At 43.1% G+C, this 19366-nt stretch overlaps 1 protein-coding gene across 6 annotated transcripts in view; it reads right to left on the bottom strand.

Moving 5' to 3' along the window:
* CUL9 (cullin 9) overlaps nt 1-19366 on the bottom strand; it is a 36616-nt gene that overhangs the window by 17073 nt on the left and 177 nt on the right. For 5 of the 6 annotated variants that reach the window (XR_014021929.1, XM_081293962.1, XM_081293963.1 and 2 more), the window contains exons 2-17: nt 17027-17630; nt 16348-16502; nt 15528-16028; nt 14896-15031; nt 14554-14747; nt 13866-14268; nt 13283-13475; nt 8560-8767; nt 5440-5636; nt 4860-5077; nt 3685-3931; nt 3498-3603; nt 2730-2957; nt 2370-2460; nt 2068-2239; nt 29-134 (exon numbers count right to left, since the gene is read on the bottom strand). Coding sequence is in view for 5 of the 6 variants with exons in the window: in XM_081293962.1 (XP_081150088.1) it covers nt 29-134; nt 2068-2239; nt 2370-2460; nt 2730-2957; nt 3498-3603; nt 3685-3931; nt 4860-5077; nt 5440-5636; nt 8560-8767; nt 13283-13475; nt 13866-14268; nt 14554-14747; nt 14896-15031; nt 15528-16028; nt 16348-16502; nt 17027-17621 (3750 nt within the window). In the remaining variant the exon portion in view is untranslated. Of the gene's footprint in view, nt 1-28; nt 135-2067; nt 2240-2369; nt 2461-2729; nt 2958-3497; nt 3604-3684; nt 3932-4859; nt 5078-5439; nt 5637-8559; nt 8768-13282; nt 13476-13865; nt 14269-14553; nt 14748-14895; nt 15032-15527; nt 16029-16347; nt 16503-17026; nt 17631-19366 lie in introns of those variants that run through there. The other variant, XM_081293965.1, reaches the window with a different exon arrangement.

Raw genomic sequence — 19366 nt, 5'->3', positions numbered from 1 at the left:
AGGTGAAGGGGGGCACATGCATCCTCACCATATTGAGCTCGGTGCTGATGCAACTGGTACTGTCACCCCCAAATACCACCACCCTGGCTGGCATGTAACTTGAGTCCTCACTGGCCACCAGCAAAGTCAGCTGCCTGAGAGAGGAGAAAGGGGTCAGTCAAATCTATTTCACTCTACTATTTCTTTCTCGGGCTCCTGCTCCTTTGCTGGCTCCTAACATATCTTTCTTCCCCAGACCCTCTGCTCTTGCCTTTATACTTCCCCAAAGTGACTTCATTTAAACTCACAGCTTCAATAAAAAATTAATTCAAAAATGACTCCAGATTCACATCTCTAACCCAGTCTGCTCCTGAGTGTTCATGCTGTATACTTAAAACATTTCCATGTCATGTCCCACAGGTACTTCAAATCAGCAAGCTCAAGTAGAACAATCATCTATCCATGTAAACCTGCCCCCTTCCTATTGCTCTCTCCTGTGAAATAAATGGGCCATTTACTGTATCCTCAAACTAGAACACAGACCACTGTCACTATGGACATCTCACTTTCATGGCTTTTACCATCCAATCAAGAGTGAGTGGGGCGGGGTAGGAGTTGTGGCTCAGAGGTAGAGCATGTGTGAGGCACTGGGTTCGATCCTCAGCATCACATAAAATAAAATAAAGATGTTGTGTCCACCTATAACTAAATATTAAAGAAAAAAGAGTAAGTCCAATAGACCCCTGATTCATCACCTCCTCTCTATTCCAAGTCCTTCTGCCTAACTGAACACATCAAGCACTCCTTGACTAGACCACTGAAGAAACCTTTCAACTCCTTTTTCCTGGCCTCTAACCCAAACTCCCATAATTGCCTAAATGAGTTTTCTAAATAAAAAGTTTAGTTTTGTCTGTTCTTAAAATTCTTCAATGCCCCCACCAAGTTTCAAAGCAAAATTCAAATAACTTTAGTTCATAAATCTTTCTCATCTGCCTAAGCCTACTCTCCTGGCTTCATATTCTGTCACTATGATAACATACACATTTCATTTCATGCAAACACAATTACTTAAAGTTCCCCAACACAGCGCTGTTTCTTACTTCCATTTTACACACATGTTGTCCCTCTGCCTGCGACATCCACTGCCCCTTCTTTATCTAGCTAATTTCAACTTCAGGGCTGGGTGTAGCTCAGATGACAGAGCTCTTGCCTAGCATAAGCAAAGCCCTTAGTTTGATTCCCAGCACCACAAAAAAAAACAACCCCTCCTCAAACCAAAAAACAAAAACCCAACCAAATAAAACACTCAATTTTAAACCTCAGTTCAGTCAATCCCTCCTTCTAGAAGGAAGTCCCTTGACCCTTCCATCAGCCTCAGGACTCAAGGCACATATAAAGCATGATGTTTTTTGTTCTTTTAGCTTTTTTTTTCTTTTTAAAGATGGGGTCTCACTAGTTGTCCAGGCTGGCCTTGAACTCCTGGGCTCTAACAATCCTATCACCTCAGTTCCACAAGCAGCTGGGATGTTAGGCTTGCCACCTGCCCAGCCCATGTTTTTTCTTTACTGTACACTCTACTTTTTTGTGTGTATGGTGCTGGGAAATAAACCCAGGGCCTTGTGCATGTGAGGCAAGCACTCTACTAGCTGAGCTATATCCCCAGCTCTGATTTTCTAACCTGACTCCCCAGCTAGACGGTAAGTTCCCTGATACAACCATATCTTATTGTCCTTGTATCCCCAGATCCTAGTACAGTGCCATGTACAGATGCTTGGCATTAAACAAATGACTTCAGGAAGAGTAGATAAATCAGTTACTGATATCCCTCAACACTAGTCACAGGGAGGTGACATCTGTAACTGTTGGGATATATGTAGGTTATAATGCTCAGCAAGCAAGAAGTATCTATACACAGAACCAAGGTAGTCAGTCTATCTTTTCACTGCACGGAAATGGGTTTGAGTATGGCCCTCAGGGATGGGAGTTATATGTAGAATTCTATGTGGATGCTCTGGAATATATATATATATAAGGGTCTATCAAAATATCTGTGTGCACGAACATGCACGCAAATGGGTGTGTTCATACCTAATAAGAACACCACGGTGCATGTGCAAAGTGATGTAGTGGGAGCCAGTGCTGCCATTGGACTCCCAGTAGGTCTTGGGGTTGCGGTCCATCAGCTTATTGGCCCGGTGTGGGTTGGAGGACACCTCCACCTTCTCCCAGCACTTGTCTTCCTTCACTTCCACACTGGAGCCTGGGGGCCAGTGGTAAGGGGTAGAAGCCACACCTGGTTAGTTGACACAGAAATAAGGAAAGGGAGCAGGAAGGGAAGGAAAGAGTAAATGTTGGGTGGGAGTCAGGAGAAAGCAGAGGGAGGCACTAACCCTGGCAGAGATGCCTGAGGAACACATCAAAGAAGGGAATATTGATGGGTTGGTGGGTTCGTCTGTGGTCTTCAATTTGACCCAACACCATCTGTAGTGAGAATATCACAGAGGGAGGGAGACAGAAAGTGAAGAACATTAGAGAAACATGTATAGAGAAAGAGTCAAGGAGCAACAGAATACCCAACCCCTTTCTCCCTACATTTTGATAGGACCATGTAGGGTAAAGGTTAGGGAACAAGTACTCCAGATTTGCTGCCACTTCTGCCACACAGGGATCCCAGAGAGGCATACATGGAGTGCCTTTCCCTAGCTCTGGCTTACCTTCTCTCAGCTCTATATGCATAAGCCCTTCCTCACCTGAATGCAGCCAGCCAAGATGCTGGAGGTGAGGTTGCTATAGAGCTGGGCATACTTCTCACACTCTGTCACCAGGTCCCGCAGCTCAGAGGCCAACAGCAGTTGAGCTGAGTGCTTGTCTAGAGCTTTGGAGAGGGCCTCTTTTGCTCCCAGGCAGCAGAGAAGTACAGCATAGTCCTTATGCATCGAAGCCAGGCGATGCAGGAAGCAGGTTAACTCCTGAACAATCTGACCCAAAAGCCAAATGGATTAGTTTTTAGGAAATGAAGATCAGGGCAAGTAAGGATTGAGGGATGGGTCTAGTAAATTAAGAGTGATGGCTAACATTTTGGAGAAACCTGAAAGCCCAGAGAAAGGACAGGGCCAAGGACAGAACAGAACACAGAGTGAGCTGGCAATGGCAGAGCTTGGGCAGTTTCCCAGGTTTATTCCTGCCAGGACCCAGCTATCCCAAGAACCAACTATGGTGCCTGAGCCTCACTCCACATACACAAACCCTGACAAGTGAACAGCAAGGGCTATTTGGATGGGTGAATATGAGCTTCTCCAAAACCAAGAATCTAGAATCCAGGTACAGCCACAAGGTTAATACTCTATAAAGATGCCAGTTCCAAAGACCCTTCAATGCTATTAGCCTTCCTCTCCCCAACCCCATCCCAGAGCCTGCAGACATGGTCAGAATGGATCTGCTATGCCTTGAGCCTCAAGAGGTGGGTGTTACCCCAGATGTTGCCTTTCTCTTCCCCACTCCTGCCAGGGCTCTGGTACCTCAGAGTCACTGCTGGGTCCACTCAGGCAGTTGAGGCAGGGCTCCAAAACCTCATGCCAGGTGAGGGCCATTGCTTCAGGGTAATCCAACAGGCGGGTCATGACCCTGTGAGGGGATGGAAACAAGTGAAGTCTCTGCAGTCTCTCTCACCCCTGCAGTGCATGGGTGCCTGGACAGACCTCTCACCTCAGCACTTTCAGGAGCACAGTCTTGTTGGGCCCAGGGGCATCCAGAGTTCGCAGCAACAGGAGGAAGGGCTGGGTCTCCTGCTGAAGGCGCTTGAGGAGGGGCCTCACAGCGCCCCCTGGGCTGCCCTCATGGCACAACATATGCTCCAAGTCCAGGAGTAGTTCTGCAGATGGGCCCCCGGCTAGGGATCGAATCAATAGCTCAGGGGACCCATCCTGGCCCTGGGCACTGGGGGTTTCCAATGCTGTAGTCAAAACATGCCAGATGGGGGAAAATGTTTATGAAGAGGAGTCTTGTAAGTTCATCGAACTGAGATACAGAAAGGTACAGAAAATCACCTCCAAATTTTCTTCCCATATCAAGGATGTCTACAATTTTTACCAAACTAAGAGAGATTTGTTTTTTTTTTCTGTTCCCAAATACAGACATATCTACATCTAAAAATAAATCTAGTATAGCAAAACATTGTCAAGTTAAACAGTTTTAATTTCATAGACATTAAGCAATAATCACGTAATGATTATGAATAGTTAATATTGTCTAGCCACAATGTCTAGTATGATGGCTTTAGTTTATAGACTAACAGAAATATAATGCTTATTTTGATATCTGCCCATACTTCTGGGTTTTCACCTGTTTTTTTTTTTCAATTTTTTTTTTGGTGTAGTTGGACACAATACTTTTATTTATCTATTTTTATGTGCTGCTGAGGATCGAACCCAGCGCCTTGCACATGCTAGGCGAGTGCTCTACCTCTGAGACACAACCCCAGCCCTCACCTGTTTTTTAAACATAAGTTTTCTGTACCACCAATATTTCATGTTTCTAGTCACAAATTTTCCATACCGTAAATTGCAATTCCTCTACAGAAGCCTTCCTACATGCCATTTCAATACATTTTCTACTTTCCAATAAGATAGACCAAACCTAGACAAAACTGGCTAGATTCCCTGTCTGTTTAAAGCCATTCATAGAAGGCAATTTCTTTGCACTTATTCTAGAATATCCTACCCTTGATCAGGAAGTTCCACTGAAGCACCAAAACCCTCACTCATTTCCTGAAGATAGCTCAGATCATTCTAGTAAGAACTGGTTTGTAAATCTTAGCTTTTCTGGACATTGGCTGGCACTGTATGATTCCTCAGCAGAACAACTTCCCTCCACAATGGTACCTGTATACTCAGGACTACCCGGTGGCTCAGAGTAGCGATTGAGAAGCATCATGAGGATGGTGCGTGTGGTAGGCATGGGTTCTACTCCTGGTGCTACCCCTGAATGCCTGAACAAGGTGTCTCTCAGCTCTCGGGTTATGATCTGGTCCCCCAGAGTGTGGTGGTTACACAAAAGCATGTTGAGCAGAAGCAGGCCGTTTCTCACTGCAGAGGAACACCTGAAAGAGGGAGGTGACCCAGAAAGAAATTGATGGTAAATGAAACTGAAGCAGCAAAGCAAGTGCAGAGGGCCCTGCAGTTGAGGGGGCTATTATCCCTCTGAGGCAGGACTTTTGGCACCCTGACCTGAGGCTACTCCTCTCAGTCCCATGAATGAAGATCAGGGTCTCTCTGCTTTCTCTGGGAATCTCCCTACCCCAACAACTTAGTGTCTCTTATAAGGACATTCAGGGAGGGCCACCATCACTTAATTCGGAAGTGACAATGTAAGAGGAATTTCTGTGGAGCGCACAAGCCTGGGACAGAGTAGTGGGGTTTGAGACTTAACAGAAATCTGAAGTTTGGAGGGTAATGTTCTCACCCCTCAGTGTTCAGCATCAGGATCACAGCTGCAGGGACAGTAAGCAGTAGGCTCTCAGAGCCTGGGCGTGTGGCTGAATCAATGCTGGCAAAGATCTCTCTGGTCATCTGGGCATCAAACAAAGGCTGAATGGAATCTCGACCAGCAACAAAAGTGGGGATCTCTGAGGAGCTAGAAACAGCCAGCATCTTCAGCACCTGCAAGGGGGATGTGGAAGCAGAGTTAGGAGTAGACAAAGTCACTATAAAGCAATGGGAAGATAGGAGTCAGCATTCTAGATCTCAAACTTTGGGGCAGCTGAACTATTTGCAAATAGGTAGTGCAGGAGGTGAAAATGGAAGATGTAGTGATAGAATATCAAATGCTAAGGAGGAAGGGAGGAGAAAGGGAGGGAGGAATAAAAAAGAAAACAAACAAACAAAAAAAGAAAACAAACCAAACAATCTAATATCTGATGGTAATATCAGACCACCATTTCTCTCTGCCTCTACACTCTCAGCTCCAAGGCTACAAGAGTGGTCTGGCCACCCACTCCTGAATCACCCCACTCAGGATGGTACCTTTTCACCCTTTCACAGTCTCACCTGTCTTCAGAGGCTTTCCTTGAATTCCTCTTCCGTTTCAAGTGACCACTCCTTCCTTTGCAAAACCTCTCTTCCCTGAGTCCTGTGACTTCATAGCCTCCTGGTTTTTCTACTCTTTGTTGTTCTTTTGTCTGGTCCTCAAGCACTGAAGTTCCTTGTCCCCTTTCTCTTCTCTTTTTGTGCTCCCTCCCTAAACAACTTCATCTACTCATTACCATCTATATACCTTCCAAACCTATATCCCCTGGCCTTAGCCAGTATCCAGCCCTTCTTGACAATGCTACTTGGTTATCTTACCAGCAGAGTAGTTGGAATTATAGGAAAAGAAAAATATAGCATGAAAACTTATTTGCTGGTACTACAGAGAAAAATTAATTTTAAATGAGCACTACATCATCAAAGTGCAGAACCTCTCTGCTGGTAAAAGCACCGACTCTCTAGAAACAACCCACTAAGGATGGACAAAGCTAGAACTTATTCTCAAGAGGACCCATGTAAGGCCTGAGTCCACCAAGCCACCTGGTAATGAGGTCTTCTCCCTTTGATTACCCCACTCTGACCCAATTAGATAAATTCTATAGACCTCAAGTTATAAACAAGATGATGAGATTTTATTATGGGCAAGAGTTTTAATTTAAATGTAAACATTGTATTTTGGCCATGAAATTTGAAAGGATCAAAGAATTCTTTGAGCACATGTGGCCAACTCTATGAATGCCTGGCAGCTGTTGGAAGAAGAAGAAATTCGTTGATCCCATAAAGGAAAGAACCTCCTGCCCTCTCCCAGATGGCATGCTCTAAGAGGACATGTCCTCCCATCCATGCTGTTCTCATTATACTATTAGAATCCATTCTCAGAACTGCTCTGGTTGAAGTCTACCTGTCCCCCAAAGAGACCATCAGGCTATACAGAGCCCACACTTCCCAACCCACCCTACCAGCCAACACTTCTGTCTTGAGTAGTCAGGAAGTCAATCTTTTGTAAGATACCCTGAACAAGGACTTCCCTTTCCTATTCTTTGCAGCTGTCGGGGTGGACAGAGTTTGTTTCCCAAATCTGGTGAGGGAATATTTTCTGGGTAAGAGTATCACTCAGATAAAAGGGTAAAAAAATCCTTTTAGTTTAATTGTCTCATTTAAAATGTTAGCCTTTAACCAGACATTCAACACAACTAAAAACTCAACTCCTGAACTTCTCCTTCCCCTTACCTCCTTTTCTTGCAACATTCTTTAAATTGGTAAGCAGCCACTTTATGTACTCTGCTGTTCAATTTTAAGCCTGAGCATCATTCTTTTTTAAAATTTTCTCCACATTTTGTTTTGGTGCATTATAGTTGTACATAATAGTGGGATTTTTGGTTACATATTAGTACACACACACAATATAATTTGGTCACTGTCCCTCCCCAGCACTTCCTTCTCCCACCCCCTGGTCCCTTTTTTCTATTCTAATTGATCTCCCTTTGCTCTTCATGAGCTCACTCCCCACCTTTCTCTTTCTTTTTCTTCTCTAGCTTTCATAAATGAGAGAAAACATAAGCCTTGACCTTGAGAGTTTGGCTTATTTCACTCAACATATGGTCTCAAGTTCCATCCATTTTCCTGCAAATGACATAATTTCATTTTTCTTTATGGCTGAGTAAAATTCCATTGTGTACATATACCACATTTTCTTCATCCACTCATTCATTAATGGAAACCTAGGCTGGTTCCATAGTTTGGCTATTGTGAATTGTGCTACTATAAACATGGATATGCATGCATCACTACAGTATACTGATTTTAATTCTTTAGAATACCAAGGAGTTGTATAGCTGAGTTCATATGTTAGTTCCATGCCTAGTCTTTTGAGGAACCTCTATTCTGATTTCCTTGGTGGTTATACTGATTTACAATCTCACCAACAGTGTAAACATGTTCCTTTTTCTCCACATCCTCTCCAAAAAATACTATTGTTTGTATTCTTGATGATTGTCACTAAGTCTGATATGAGATGAAATCTCAGTGTGATTTTAATTTGCATTTCTTTAATTGCTAATGATATTGATAAACATTTTTTTCATGTATTTGTTGGCCATTTGTATTTCTTCTTTTGAGAAGTATCTGTTTAATTCATTTGCCCATTTATTTTTTGTATTTTTTTTTTAGTTTTTAATATATTCTAGATATAAATCTTCTGCCAAAAGAGTAGCTAGCAAAGATTTTCTCCTTTTGTAGGTTCTCTGTTCAAATTCATAATTGTTTTCCTTTGCTGCACAGAAGCTTTTTAATTTGATGCCATCCCATTAATTAATTCTTGGCATTATTTCCCAAGCTTTAGGAGTCATGTGCCTATAACATGAGCATCAGGTTATAAAAACTGCCTTCCCCTTTTCTTCAACATGCAATCTCCAAGACTGTCCTGATTGCAATCTTAAATCCATGTGTGTCTTTTCTTTCATTCTAATGTCTACACCTTAAATACCTCCAAGGTCAGAAGTTCCCCAATTTGCCTGTCCTGCCCATTGCTCTTTCCCACAGGGCCCAGTGCACTCACCGCCAGCCCTGCCTGTTGTACCAAGACAGAAGTCTTATATTCTTGCATGCAAACCAGCACAGCGTAGATGCCACCCTCTCTGGCAAAGAGTGAGCGCCACTCATGCTTGGTCATGAGCAGGTAAAGGAGGCGGAGAGCCAGCACCACCACCATCTTCTCTCCCACCTGATTGGTCAGCAACTCCACCAGCGTCTTCACTAGCTTCTCTCTGAGAAAAGACGAGACACTGGGGCTCCCCATCCCAAGGAATCTTTCCTGACTTTCACCATCTGACTCCCTGCCCAACCCCATCCATTAAGATCGTGCCTGTCCCCCTCCCAAACCTGTTCTCCTTGCCCTCCCCATCACTACCTCCTTCCCTTTGCAGACTACCTCTGGTAGAGAGCAAAATGGCTACAAACTGGCCCAGCTTTCCAAATGAATCTACAGATTCAATATAATTCTATCAAAATGCCTTAAAAATTAAAAAAAATTATAGGTAGATTCAGACAGAGCAAGAGAAAATATGTAATAATAATCAAGAAATGTTTGGAAGGACTATAGACGTAGCTCAGTGGTAGAGCATTTGTCTAGAATTTTTGAGGCCTTGGCTTTGATTCCCAGCACCTCAAAAATACAAAAAGAAATGTTTAGGAAAAAAAAATGATAGAGGGGCTGGGGTTGTGGCTCAGAGGTACAGCATTTGCATAGCATGTATGAGGCACTGGGTTCAATTTTGTGCATTGCACATAAATAAATGAATAAAATAAAGGTCCATCAACATCTGAAAAAAAATTAAATAAAAATGATAGACTGTCTAAAGTTATCCAAATATAACTAGAAAGACATACTAATTAAAACTCCATGGGCTAGGGATATAGCTCAGTTGGTAGAGTGCTTACCTCACATGCACAAGGTCCTGGGTTCTAATCCTTAGCACCATATTAAAAAAAAAAAATCTGCCCTCAGAGAGAAATCAGCAACACACTGAAGGCAATAAATGAAGAAACAAACAAACAAACTCAGTAATTCTAAAACAGGGTAGCCAAACAGATCAATAGATGACAAAAGAGATAACAGTGACATCTCAGCCAAATGAGGACAGAATGGAATACTTCAAAACTGATACTGGGCTGGGGATGTAGCTCCATGGTAAGAGAGTGTGTGCTAAATACACATGAGACCCTAGGTTCAATCTCCAACACAAAACAATACCTGAAAACAAAAAATGTGAGGTTGATACACTTGAACTTGAAGTTCTACTTCACACCATTTATTAAAAAAAAAACTGCAAATGGATTTTAAAATGAATGAAAAAACAAAAATCACAGATCATTTTAGAAAATATTTTTCTAGGAAAAAAAAAAGAAAATATTTTTCTAGGGCTGGAGTTGTAGCTCAGTAGCAGAGCACTTGCCTAGCATGTGTGAGGCACTGGGTTCAATCCTTAGCACCGCACAAAAATAAACAAATAAAATAAAGGCATGTTGGGGCTGGGGATGTGGCTCAAGCGGTAGCGCGCTCGCTTGGCATGCATGCGGCCCGGGTTCGATCCTCAGCACCACATACCAACAAAGATGTTGTGTCCGCCAATAACTAAAACAATAAATATTAAAAATTCTCTCTCTCTCTCTCTCTCTCTCTCTCTCTCTCTCTCTCTCTCTCTCTCTCCTCTCTCACTCTCTCTTTAAAAAAAAATAAATAAAGGCATGTTATCCATTTAAAAAAATAGTAAAAACCATTCAATTGTATAGCTTAAATGCTTGAAGCTATGGCGTGTAAATAATATCTCAATAAAATTGTTTAAGAAAAAGAAGATCTTTTTCTAATCCTGGAATAGGACAGACCTTTCCTAATGGACTCAAAATCTAGAAGACACAAAAAAAGTTGAAAAATACAGCAGCAAAAAAGCCTAAAACTTCATCATAATGAAAGATACTATAAGTAAAATTAAGAGATAAACAACATGAGCTGGGGAAAAGGTTCAGTGGAAATGCTGATGTGCAATGAAAAGAAGTGGTGCCTCCAGAGTCTCTAGTCCTCAGTGAAGGTTAGTTACAAAAGGCAAAAAGCAGGTACTGACACCTTTGACAGTGATAGATGCAGATGAGAAGGTGGCCTTGGAACTATGGAGAAAAGAATACAAATAGAGAATTTCTGGGGAAGAAAGCAAATAAATGTACTGGAGAAATTGTTTTGATCTACATTTTCTCAAGAGGGCTTATGATGAATCAAATATACTTTAAATACATAGCTACTTCTGTAGCCAGGATTTATTATTAACTACTTAATGTACATAGTTAATATATATAGGTAGATTAAAAACATAAGAATATTAAATATTTATTGCCAAAATATTAATACTTATTGTCTTGTATAAAGGGATTCTAGATGATTTTTATATTTCTAATTTTCTAATTTTTTTTACAGAGAGCATGTATCCTTTTATAACCACAAAAATAAAACTAATGAGATTTTTTTTTAAAAGACATAATATTTGAAACATAAACAACAGAAGTTTAATATCCAGAATGCCTATAAATCCTTAAGAATAAGGCAGTGACCCAATTAAAAACTGGGCAAAGGACAAGATAAAATTTTTATAGAAGAAACATAACAAATGCATGCAAATATGCCTAACTTTATCAGAAATGAAAATTAAAACAGACACCATTTAAAATTTTCACTGATTTAATCTATTGTTTTTGAGAATGATATCCCATTATTGATGGAGGTACATAAAAAAGAGATCCACTAGAAAACTGTACTTGAATTTGGCTGTGACCATATCAGAGTTCTATGCAGCAATGAAAATAAGGAGTGGTTCCATGTGAACTGACATGAAAACCCTTAGAAACATACTAAATGGAGGTAGAGAAACATGCAGTCACAGAAACAACCTCTGGAGACAAAATAACCTAGGTTTGAATCCTAGCTCTGCTATCTGCAGAACTCTAAGTTAAAGTGGTGTAAATTCTCTAAGCCTGTTTTTTCACCCAAATAGTAATACTGTGTTAATAATAATGATGGAATAATAATACTATCAATGTTCCTTGGTAGTATGCAGATTTAATGAGAATGTTTGTAAAATTCTAGCACAAAAGTGCTTCAAGAATATTTTAACAACCCACCTCCTGCTTATATATTAAAAACACAAACTCAGAAAATGTTCTATTTCAACTTCAATAGTAAGTACAATTTTTATGTTTTTATGCATCAATTAAAAATAAATTTAATGTGAATTTTTTAAATACTGCCAAAAAGCCAGGTGTGGTGGCACATGCCTGTAATCCCAGTGATTTGGGAGGCTTAGGCAGAAGGATCATAAGTTTTAGGCTAGCCTCAGCAATTCAGCAGGATTCTGTCTTAAAAAGGGATAGGGATAAGGGGCTGGGATTATGGCTCTGAGGGAGAGCGCTTGCCTCACATGAGTGAGGCACCAAGTTCGATCCTCAGCACCACATTAAAATAAAGATATTGTGTCCACCTATAACTAAAAAAATAAATATTAAAATAAAAGGGATAGGGATAAAGCTCAGTAGTAAAGAGCCCTAGGTTCAATCCCCAGCATCACAAAAACAAATAAAAATAAATAGAAAATAATAATATAGTAATAAATACTACGCCAAATGCTTTATTTCCAAGTACATAATTACTAGTGTAAAACTGTAGATGGTCTGACTGATATACCAGCCTGATAACAGTGGTAAAAAGGACTCAGGCTTTTCATTTTTAATGATAATGTATTTGTGTATTATTATTTGTAATTAAGAAGCAGGAAAAAAGCCAGGCACAGTGGTGCATACCTGTAATCCCACTAGTTTGGGAGGTAGAGGCAGGAGGATCATGAGTTCAAAGCCAGCCTCGGCAAAAGCAAGGCACTAAGCAACTCAGTGAGACACTGTCTCTAATAAAATACAAATTAAGGCTAGGGATGTAGCTCAGTGGTCCACTGCCCCTGAGTTCAATCCCCAGTACCTGCCCCTCCCCTCATAAAAGAAGCAGAAAAAACTTTCAAAATGAAAAAAAAAAAAAAGCGGAGATAGAAGAAAAACATTTTTTAAGAGATTCCTTTTTTTTTTTTAAATGGGCCTTTACTTTGTTCATTTATTTATATGCGGTGTTGAGAATCAAACCCAGTGCCTCGCAAGTGCTCTACCACTGAGCCACAACCCCAGCTCCAAGAAAAAACATTTTTTAAAGAAAAAAAATCTTGGGCTGGGGCTGGGGCTCAGTGGTAGAGTGCTTGCCTCCCATGTGTGAGATACTGGGTTCTATTCTCAGCACTGCATATAAATAAATGATTAAAATAAAGATCCATCAACAACTAGAAAACTATTAAAAAAAAAAAAAAAGAAAGAAAACAATCTCAAGCTCTACAGCCAAAGGACCTAGGTTTGAATCCTGGCTCTGCTACCTATAGAACTCTTGAGCTAAAGTTATTTAAATTCTATTAAGCTTATTTTCTCACCCAAACAATAATACTGATATTAATAAATAATGATAGAATAATAATACCATCAATGCTTCCTTGCTATTAGGCAGAGTTAATGAAATAATCCATATAAAATCCTAGCACAGAAATGCTCTGAGATTATTTTAACCCCTCTCCTGCTCAGCTGCTCCTCAGGATGACCCTTTCTTCACCCTTAGCCTTTCTAATTCTTGATTACTTCTTCCCTCCACCATCAGCCTCACTGCCCGCAGGTTCAACCCAGACCTCTTCCCTCTGTAACATGCTAACCTCAATGATCTGTCAGGACGGACCAGAGGGTGGTCCCGCTCTGTGACCTCTTCCAAAGCCTGAGAGAGGGCAGAGAGCCCTGAAAGCTGCAGGTTTGTGTCCAAGCTGGATATCTGCACAGTGGCCACGACTGCTGCCACATGCTGATCCAGGGAGCTGCGCGGACCAGGACCCCGCAAGGCTCTAGCCATTTCTGAAATTGGTGGGAGAAAGGCAAGTGGCTTAAAGAACTGTGGCACCTCCTCCACACTGGAAGTCTTTAAAGGTCAGCCCAGTTATCCTATTGACATTTAAATGTTATCCGTTACTATAGCTTGCATTTGGAATATTTCCAATTCTGTGTGAAAGATCTAATCAAATACAGAAGATGGAAATACCCTGAGAAATGGACTCTCCTTTTCCAGAGATACTGAAGAAAAGGAGTTCTTTTCAAGTTCAAAGGGAAGATGATGGATGCAAGCCATTTTCCCTGCAAAAAAGGACCTCACTCCATGGCTTTTCCTCCACCCTCACAACCCACCTCTGGGCCCATGACAGGATTTGTTCCAATGTCTTTGCCCTCCCCTCCCAGAACCTGACTCACCACTGGCTGCCTCCTTCATCTCAGGGGACAGAACCATCCCCTCAGTCACCAGAAGCTGGTTAAACAGCTGTGAATCACTCTGGGCCATGGGAGGCTCAGTCTTTGCCTTGGCAGGCTGTGACTCTGCCTTAGGGGGCTCAGTCTTTGCTTTAGGGGATTCAGTCTCTTCCTCTGAGAAGCTGGCCTCTGACTTGGATTCCTCTTCTGGATCTGAGGTACAGCAGTGACTTCGTGAAGATAAGCTGCTTAGTTCATCAGGTAGCAGCCCATATTTGGTATAGATTTGGGAGTTGAGCAAGTCACGGAGGGTGCTGCCCTCAAACCGATTACTGAGAACCTGCAGAAGACCCTCAGCCATCGCCACAGGCACAGAGATCTCACCTAGAGCCTTTTCACCCAGGGTCTGTCAATACAAAGAATATAAATTTCAGGGACAAGCAGACACAAAGGTCCTGGGGATAGAAATAGATCACTCCCACCATAACTTCATCCTTTCTACATACTAGAAAGCACATGTCTCACAGCACATGTCTCCCCCAACCAACAAGACCCCTATACTCTCTAACTCCAGCCTCCCCTTAAGTGGTATCCATAGATAAAACTTCCTTTAGTTTCTACCTCTAATCCCATTACTACTACTCTTAATCCCTCAATGTCCATCTCCCACCATATCTCAGGCCTAAAATACCTCATCTAGTTTCTCCTGAAGATTCTGGAAAATTGGCTGCTGCTCACATATGTCCAACTTTTTGATGAAGAAAAGCAATTCCCACCACTCAGCTTGGGTCAGGTATCCCAATTCCTCATTCTTCTGAGGCTCAGTCTGGAGGTACGGCAAGCAGTAGAGGCCATCCACAGGCTTCCAGTCCCAGGAAGGAAATGCTAAGAACACAAAGATAGGGCTATCAGCACCCAGTAGAAATAACAGCTGATTTCTGAACCTGGGGAAGCTCCCAGTCAGAAGTGGTTTCATATGAGACACAACTCCTCTGTTCAGAGACAGGCTACCCACATCCTCTCTTAGGCTCACCTGTGCCCAATACAGTAGCCCCTGCCCCCTTCTCCACAGCTGCCGAAGCTGAATCCCCAGTAGCTTCCTCAGCACCCAATATCTCCAGCATGTGCCAGTGCACCCAGTAGGTGCGGCCTGTCGACTGCCAGAAGACCTGTCATGAAGGAAGAACAGAAAGGGCTCAGTGCTCTGAGCTCTGAGCTGTAAAAGCTTGAGAGAACATGCCCAAGTCCAGATCTGGATCATACCCTCAGATACACACCTGTCTAGGCTTGGAAGAACCTCCATATAGCTAAAGGATTTCTTCCCCTATCAGGAGTGGACCCTGCCTCTCTTCCTAACCTTGATGGTCTCTGTTCTCACATTCTTTCCTAGCTTCTTCCACTAGTGGAAATGATGATATTATCTCCATGTATCACTTCTGCTTCCTGGTTATGAGCCTGTCCATGACCTCATACCCACTCACACCCACCAAGTTTTCTCAGCTCTTCAAATAACACCCCTTCATTTGCTGATGCTCTCTTACCATTCCAATTCCCCTGGAGGTTTTCACCTTGGGTGGTGTACCAGAGCCTCCTACCTGGAAGTTCCAGTTTATGCCCCACCCAGAAGAGACCCCCAACAGTGTCCCATCACTGTGAGTCCCTTACCTGCACAGGGGGCACACCACTGTTGCTCTGCCGGAACTCGCCTTCATCCCCAGCACTGATCTCCTCGTAATCATCCAGCATCCGCACTCGCATCCCTGGCTGCAGTGTCTGCTGCACGTACTCGCCATAGCCACTACGGCTAGAGAATTCGGAGCGCTGGCGAAAGGCCCACCCTTGCCTTCTGGGGATGGTGACAATGGTGGGGAGTAAAAGGGGTGGTCTTGAAATGCAGGGTTGAAAGATGGACCGAGGTGGCCGGGGTGGTAACGTGCCCTGTTCACTGATGTTCCGGGCCCAGCCCATGCTCCGCACCAGTTCTGAAATGAGGTTGCCCACAGCCATGCTGAACTCCAGCTCCCTTTGTCCCCGGTTTTTCTCCCTCATGGTGCTTGGGGAACTTTGGTCTCCAGCTCCTGGCTCTGGACTGTTATTTAGTTGATCCAGCAAGGAAGTGACACATAGGTAGCACTTCACCAAGGAGAAGAGCAGCTTTCCTGGGATCTAGGACACAATCCCAGGTATAGGTTCATCTCTTCCTGGCTTGGCCTCTTCCCTTGCCCCTTAATATCCTCCCCCACAGAAAATTGCAAAGGTCTCATTCCTAGGTCTATAGCTCTTTGATTTGGGTAAGAAACATACAGGGAGGTCTTAAAACACTTTGGTTCTAATTTTTAAAATTCTCAATGGGAGAGCTTGGGAAAATGGACATGAACCTTCATTTTAACTACCTGTTCAGGTGGCTTTGGTGCTGACATAGTCCTGAACCATAGCTTCAGAAATAATGCCTTGAACAGAGTATTCCCCCATAGCCGTGGAGTACCTGAGGCAGATGAATGCCTTCAAAGGCCATGCAGTGCTCTTCAGAGGATGTGGTCTCTGCAAACAGCTCCAGCAAAGTATATCGGCTGTCAAAATCCATGTGCTGCTCGATGCCATCTTGCTGGCTCAGTGACAGAAGGACGTGAGCCCGACTCCCTGTAATCCACACCCAATCCGTATCTTCTCAATCCCCAATACTTTCTCCCTGCCTTTCCTAGGCTTTCTATCTCCTTCCCTAGGTGTTTTCAAACTTCCTTGTGACTAAGACCCACAGCAAAAAAATATATTTTATGTGGTGACCTGAAACAAACCTATACACATAAAACTGGAACATACAACATGTTACAAAAACTTTATACTGCATATTGATATTGTTTTGTAAAAATGTTAGTTAAAACCCAACAAATTGATTTCACAACCAATAAATCTCAACCTACTTAAAAATTACAAGTCTACCCCATTCTCTTTTCTTACACTGCACTGAGAATGGACATACCTACCAGGTGCCAACAATTTGTCCTGTTTATGTACTTGTAATAACCTAATAATTTATATGCCTCCTTTACACTGAATTGATATTCACCAATACTAGGTGTTCTAATAGAGTTGGGAAATCTCTGTTTTTACTCCTTGCAGCCCCATTTTCTCCAATGTTTTCCTTCTTTCCCTGGCTGTCTTACCAGCATCATGGGCTGCCAGAGCCTGCAGCATCTTGCCCGCACTCCGACGAATTTGAGGCTCAGGATTGCACAGCATGTGCATGAGCAGGTCCAGGGCTCCTGTTTCCCTGAAGACCCCGGTGAGAGGCCCGATGCTGGCATATGCACTGAGCACATGGATGGTGTGAAGCACAGCAGCTGTAAGGCTTGAGGTCCCACCTTCTGCCAGCTGCCTGGCAGCCCTGCGTACCAGCGCCCGCACATCAGCCTCCATCTCTCCCATTGCCACATCGTCCAGGCCTCCTGGGTCTCTGGGAAAGCTTCCTAAACCCCCAGATGGTTCATGCTGAGGTCCCTTAGATAGTGCTCGCTCACCTAATAGCATGGGGCAGTTAGCATAGACCTCTGGGGCTGACAGCCACATGAGAATGTGCTCTGCTTTGCCTTCCTCTACACCCACTTTGCTCACTTCCCCACACTTCAGGACACTCCATCGGATCAGGTATTCAGGGCGTCCATCATGTCCAGGCCGTTGTCGAATAAGTTCTTCAGGATATGCCTGCAGCTGGGGCCCCAAGGGCACCATAAGGTCCCTAGCACGCCGTTCCCCTATCATCCTGATCTCCTGAGATACAGAAAGAGAAAGATCATACAGTATGGGAAAAGAAAGACTATACATAGTGGGATAACTTTTGGAACAAGAGAGGGTGTGTGGTGACTGGCAGGCTACATGGTAGAATTCAGAGGCCAAACATAAAAGATAAAGAATAGGATGGAATGAACAGCTGAACTTAACTTTGATATTTATAAGAGAAGAAAGAGTGAAAATATCAAGGGGATGAAATAAAGGGCTTCAAGAGATGGAAATGGTTACAAAGAGAATAAGACAAACAAGCAAGGTAACAATACACAGAGTTAACAGTTAAGCAGGACAGGCTGGGCAGTAAATAGTAGAATGGCTGAAGGATATAGATCAAGACTTAAAAGGCTAACATGAATGAACAGGAAGGACAGCAGCATGTGAGATAATGAGGCCAGAAGGCTGGGGGAGGGACAGGACAGGGTAAAGCTAGAATGTGGACATAGAGGGGTGGGCCACAACAGATACAAAGAAGCAAAGGAAAGGAGGCAGGGATGTAGGGCAGATTACTGGATGGGAGAAATATGAGTTTTGTGAGAGGAGGAGCAGCTGAGGAACCAGATAAAATTATGTGAGAAAAAGACCACATCCCACCCTGTACTTTTGCTGTATGTATAGTAAGGGTTTAGGTCAGCTAGATTAACAGGAAGGTAGTACTCACAGGGTACAGGGTAGTGAATGAGATCATGAGATAAACAATAAAGCACAGATTTCAGAGTCAGATAAATACATGATTCTTAATTCCAACTCACTACTGCATAGTTTTGAACAAGTTGCTTAAAATCTGAGTCTATTTCCTCCTCTATAAGGTGGTAATATTCACACCTATCTCATGAAATAAAAACCTAATAAGATTATGTATGTAATACATTTAGAGTAGCATTTAAGGCTGGGGATGTAGCTCAGTGGTAGAGTGCTTGCCTAGCATGTACCAGGCCCGGGGTTCAATTCTAGAACCATACAAAGAAACAAAAACATCTAGCACATGAGTGCTCAGTAAACATGGTCTAATATTAATCTACTATTATTCTTATAAGGTACAGGCAGTTATCAGATAAATTAAGTCAGAAGATTATAAGTCAGAAGATTATAGTATGATCAGGAAAAGCCATGTGTGATAAGCAGTATAGAGGCAACAGGGAATAGTAAGCATAAGAATGTAAGATGAACCGGACGGGGATTGTGTCAGGGTACAGAATAGAAGACAAGAAGGAAGGACAGAAGAGAAAGAGACATAAAAGATGTGGACTTCAATGGGGGTAGGGATTCACTGAGCAAGAAGGAAGGACAGAAGAGAAAGAGACATAAAAGATGTGGACTTCAATGGGGGTAGGGATTCACTGAGCGCGGGGGTAGGGAGAGGCCGGGAGGTAACCAGCCTCCCTGCAATCGGCAACTGATTAGCGCCAGGAGGAATAAAATGAATAGGCCCGGCGGGTGTGGAAGGAAAATTGAGGAGGCGCAGAGTGGGCCTAGACCAGGAGCAATAAACAGATGTAGGGGTGAGGTTTGGCTGCGGGGACTGAGCCCAGCGGGGAGCAAGGCCAGTCTCACGTTTGCAGGACAGTGGGGCGGTGGAGACCTGTACAGCAAGGGAATGGGATTGAGGGACGGGGTAGGGATGCCGGGTAAGCATGGTGGGGGGCGCGGTCAGAGAAGGATGACAAGACCGAGCGAAATCTCAGAGTAAGTCTTGGTTCCCTCGTCAGCCTCACAGAGAG

This window comes from Spermophilus citellus (genome assembly GCF_964194105.1).
Source record: "Spermophilus citellus genome assembly, chromosome: 5".
NCBI classification, from domain to species: domain Eukaryota; kingdom Metazoa; phylum Chordata; class Mammalia; order Rodentia; family Sciuridae; genus Spermophilus; species Spermophilus citellus.
The sequence above is the reverse complement of the archived record's forward strand: the minus strand, read 5'-3'. Positions and strand labels throughout refer to the sequence as shown.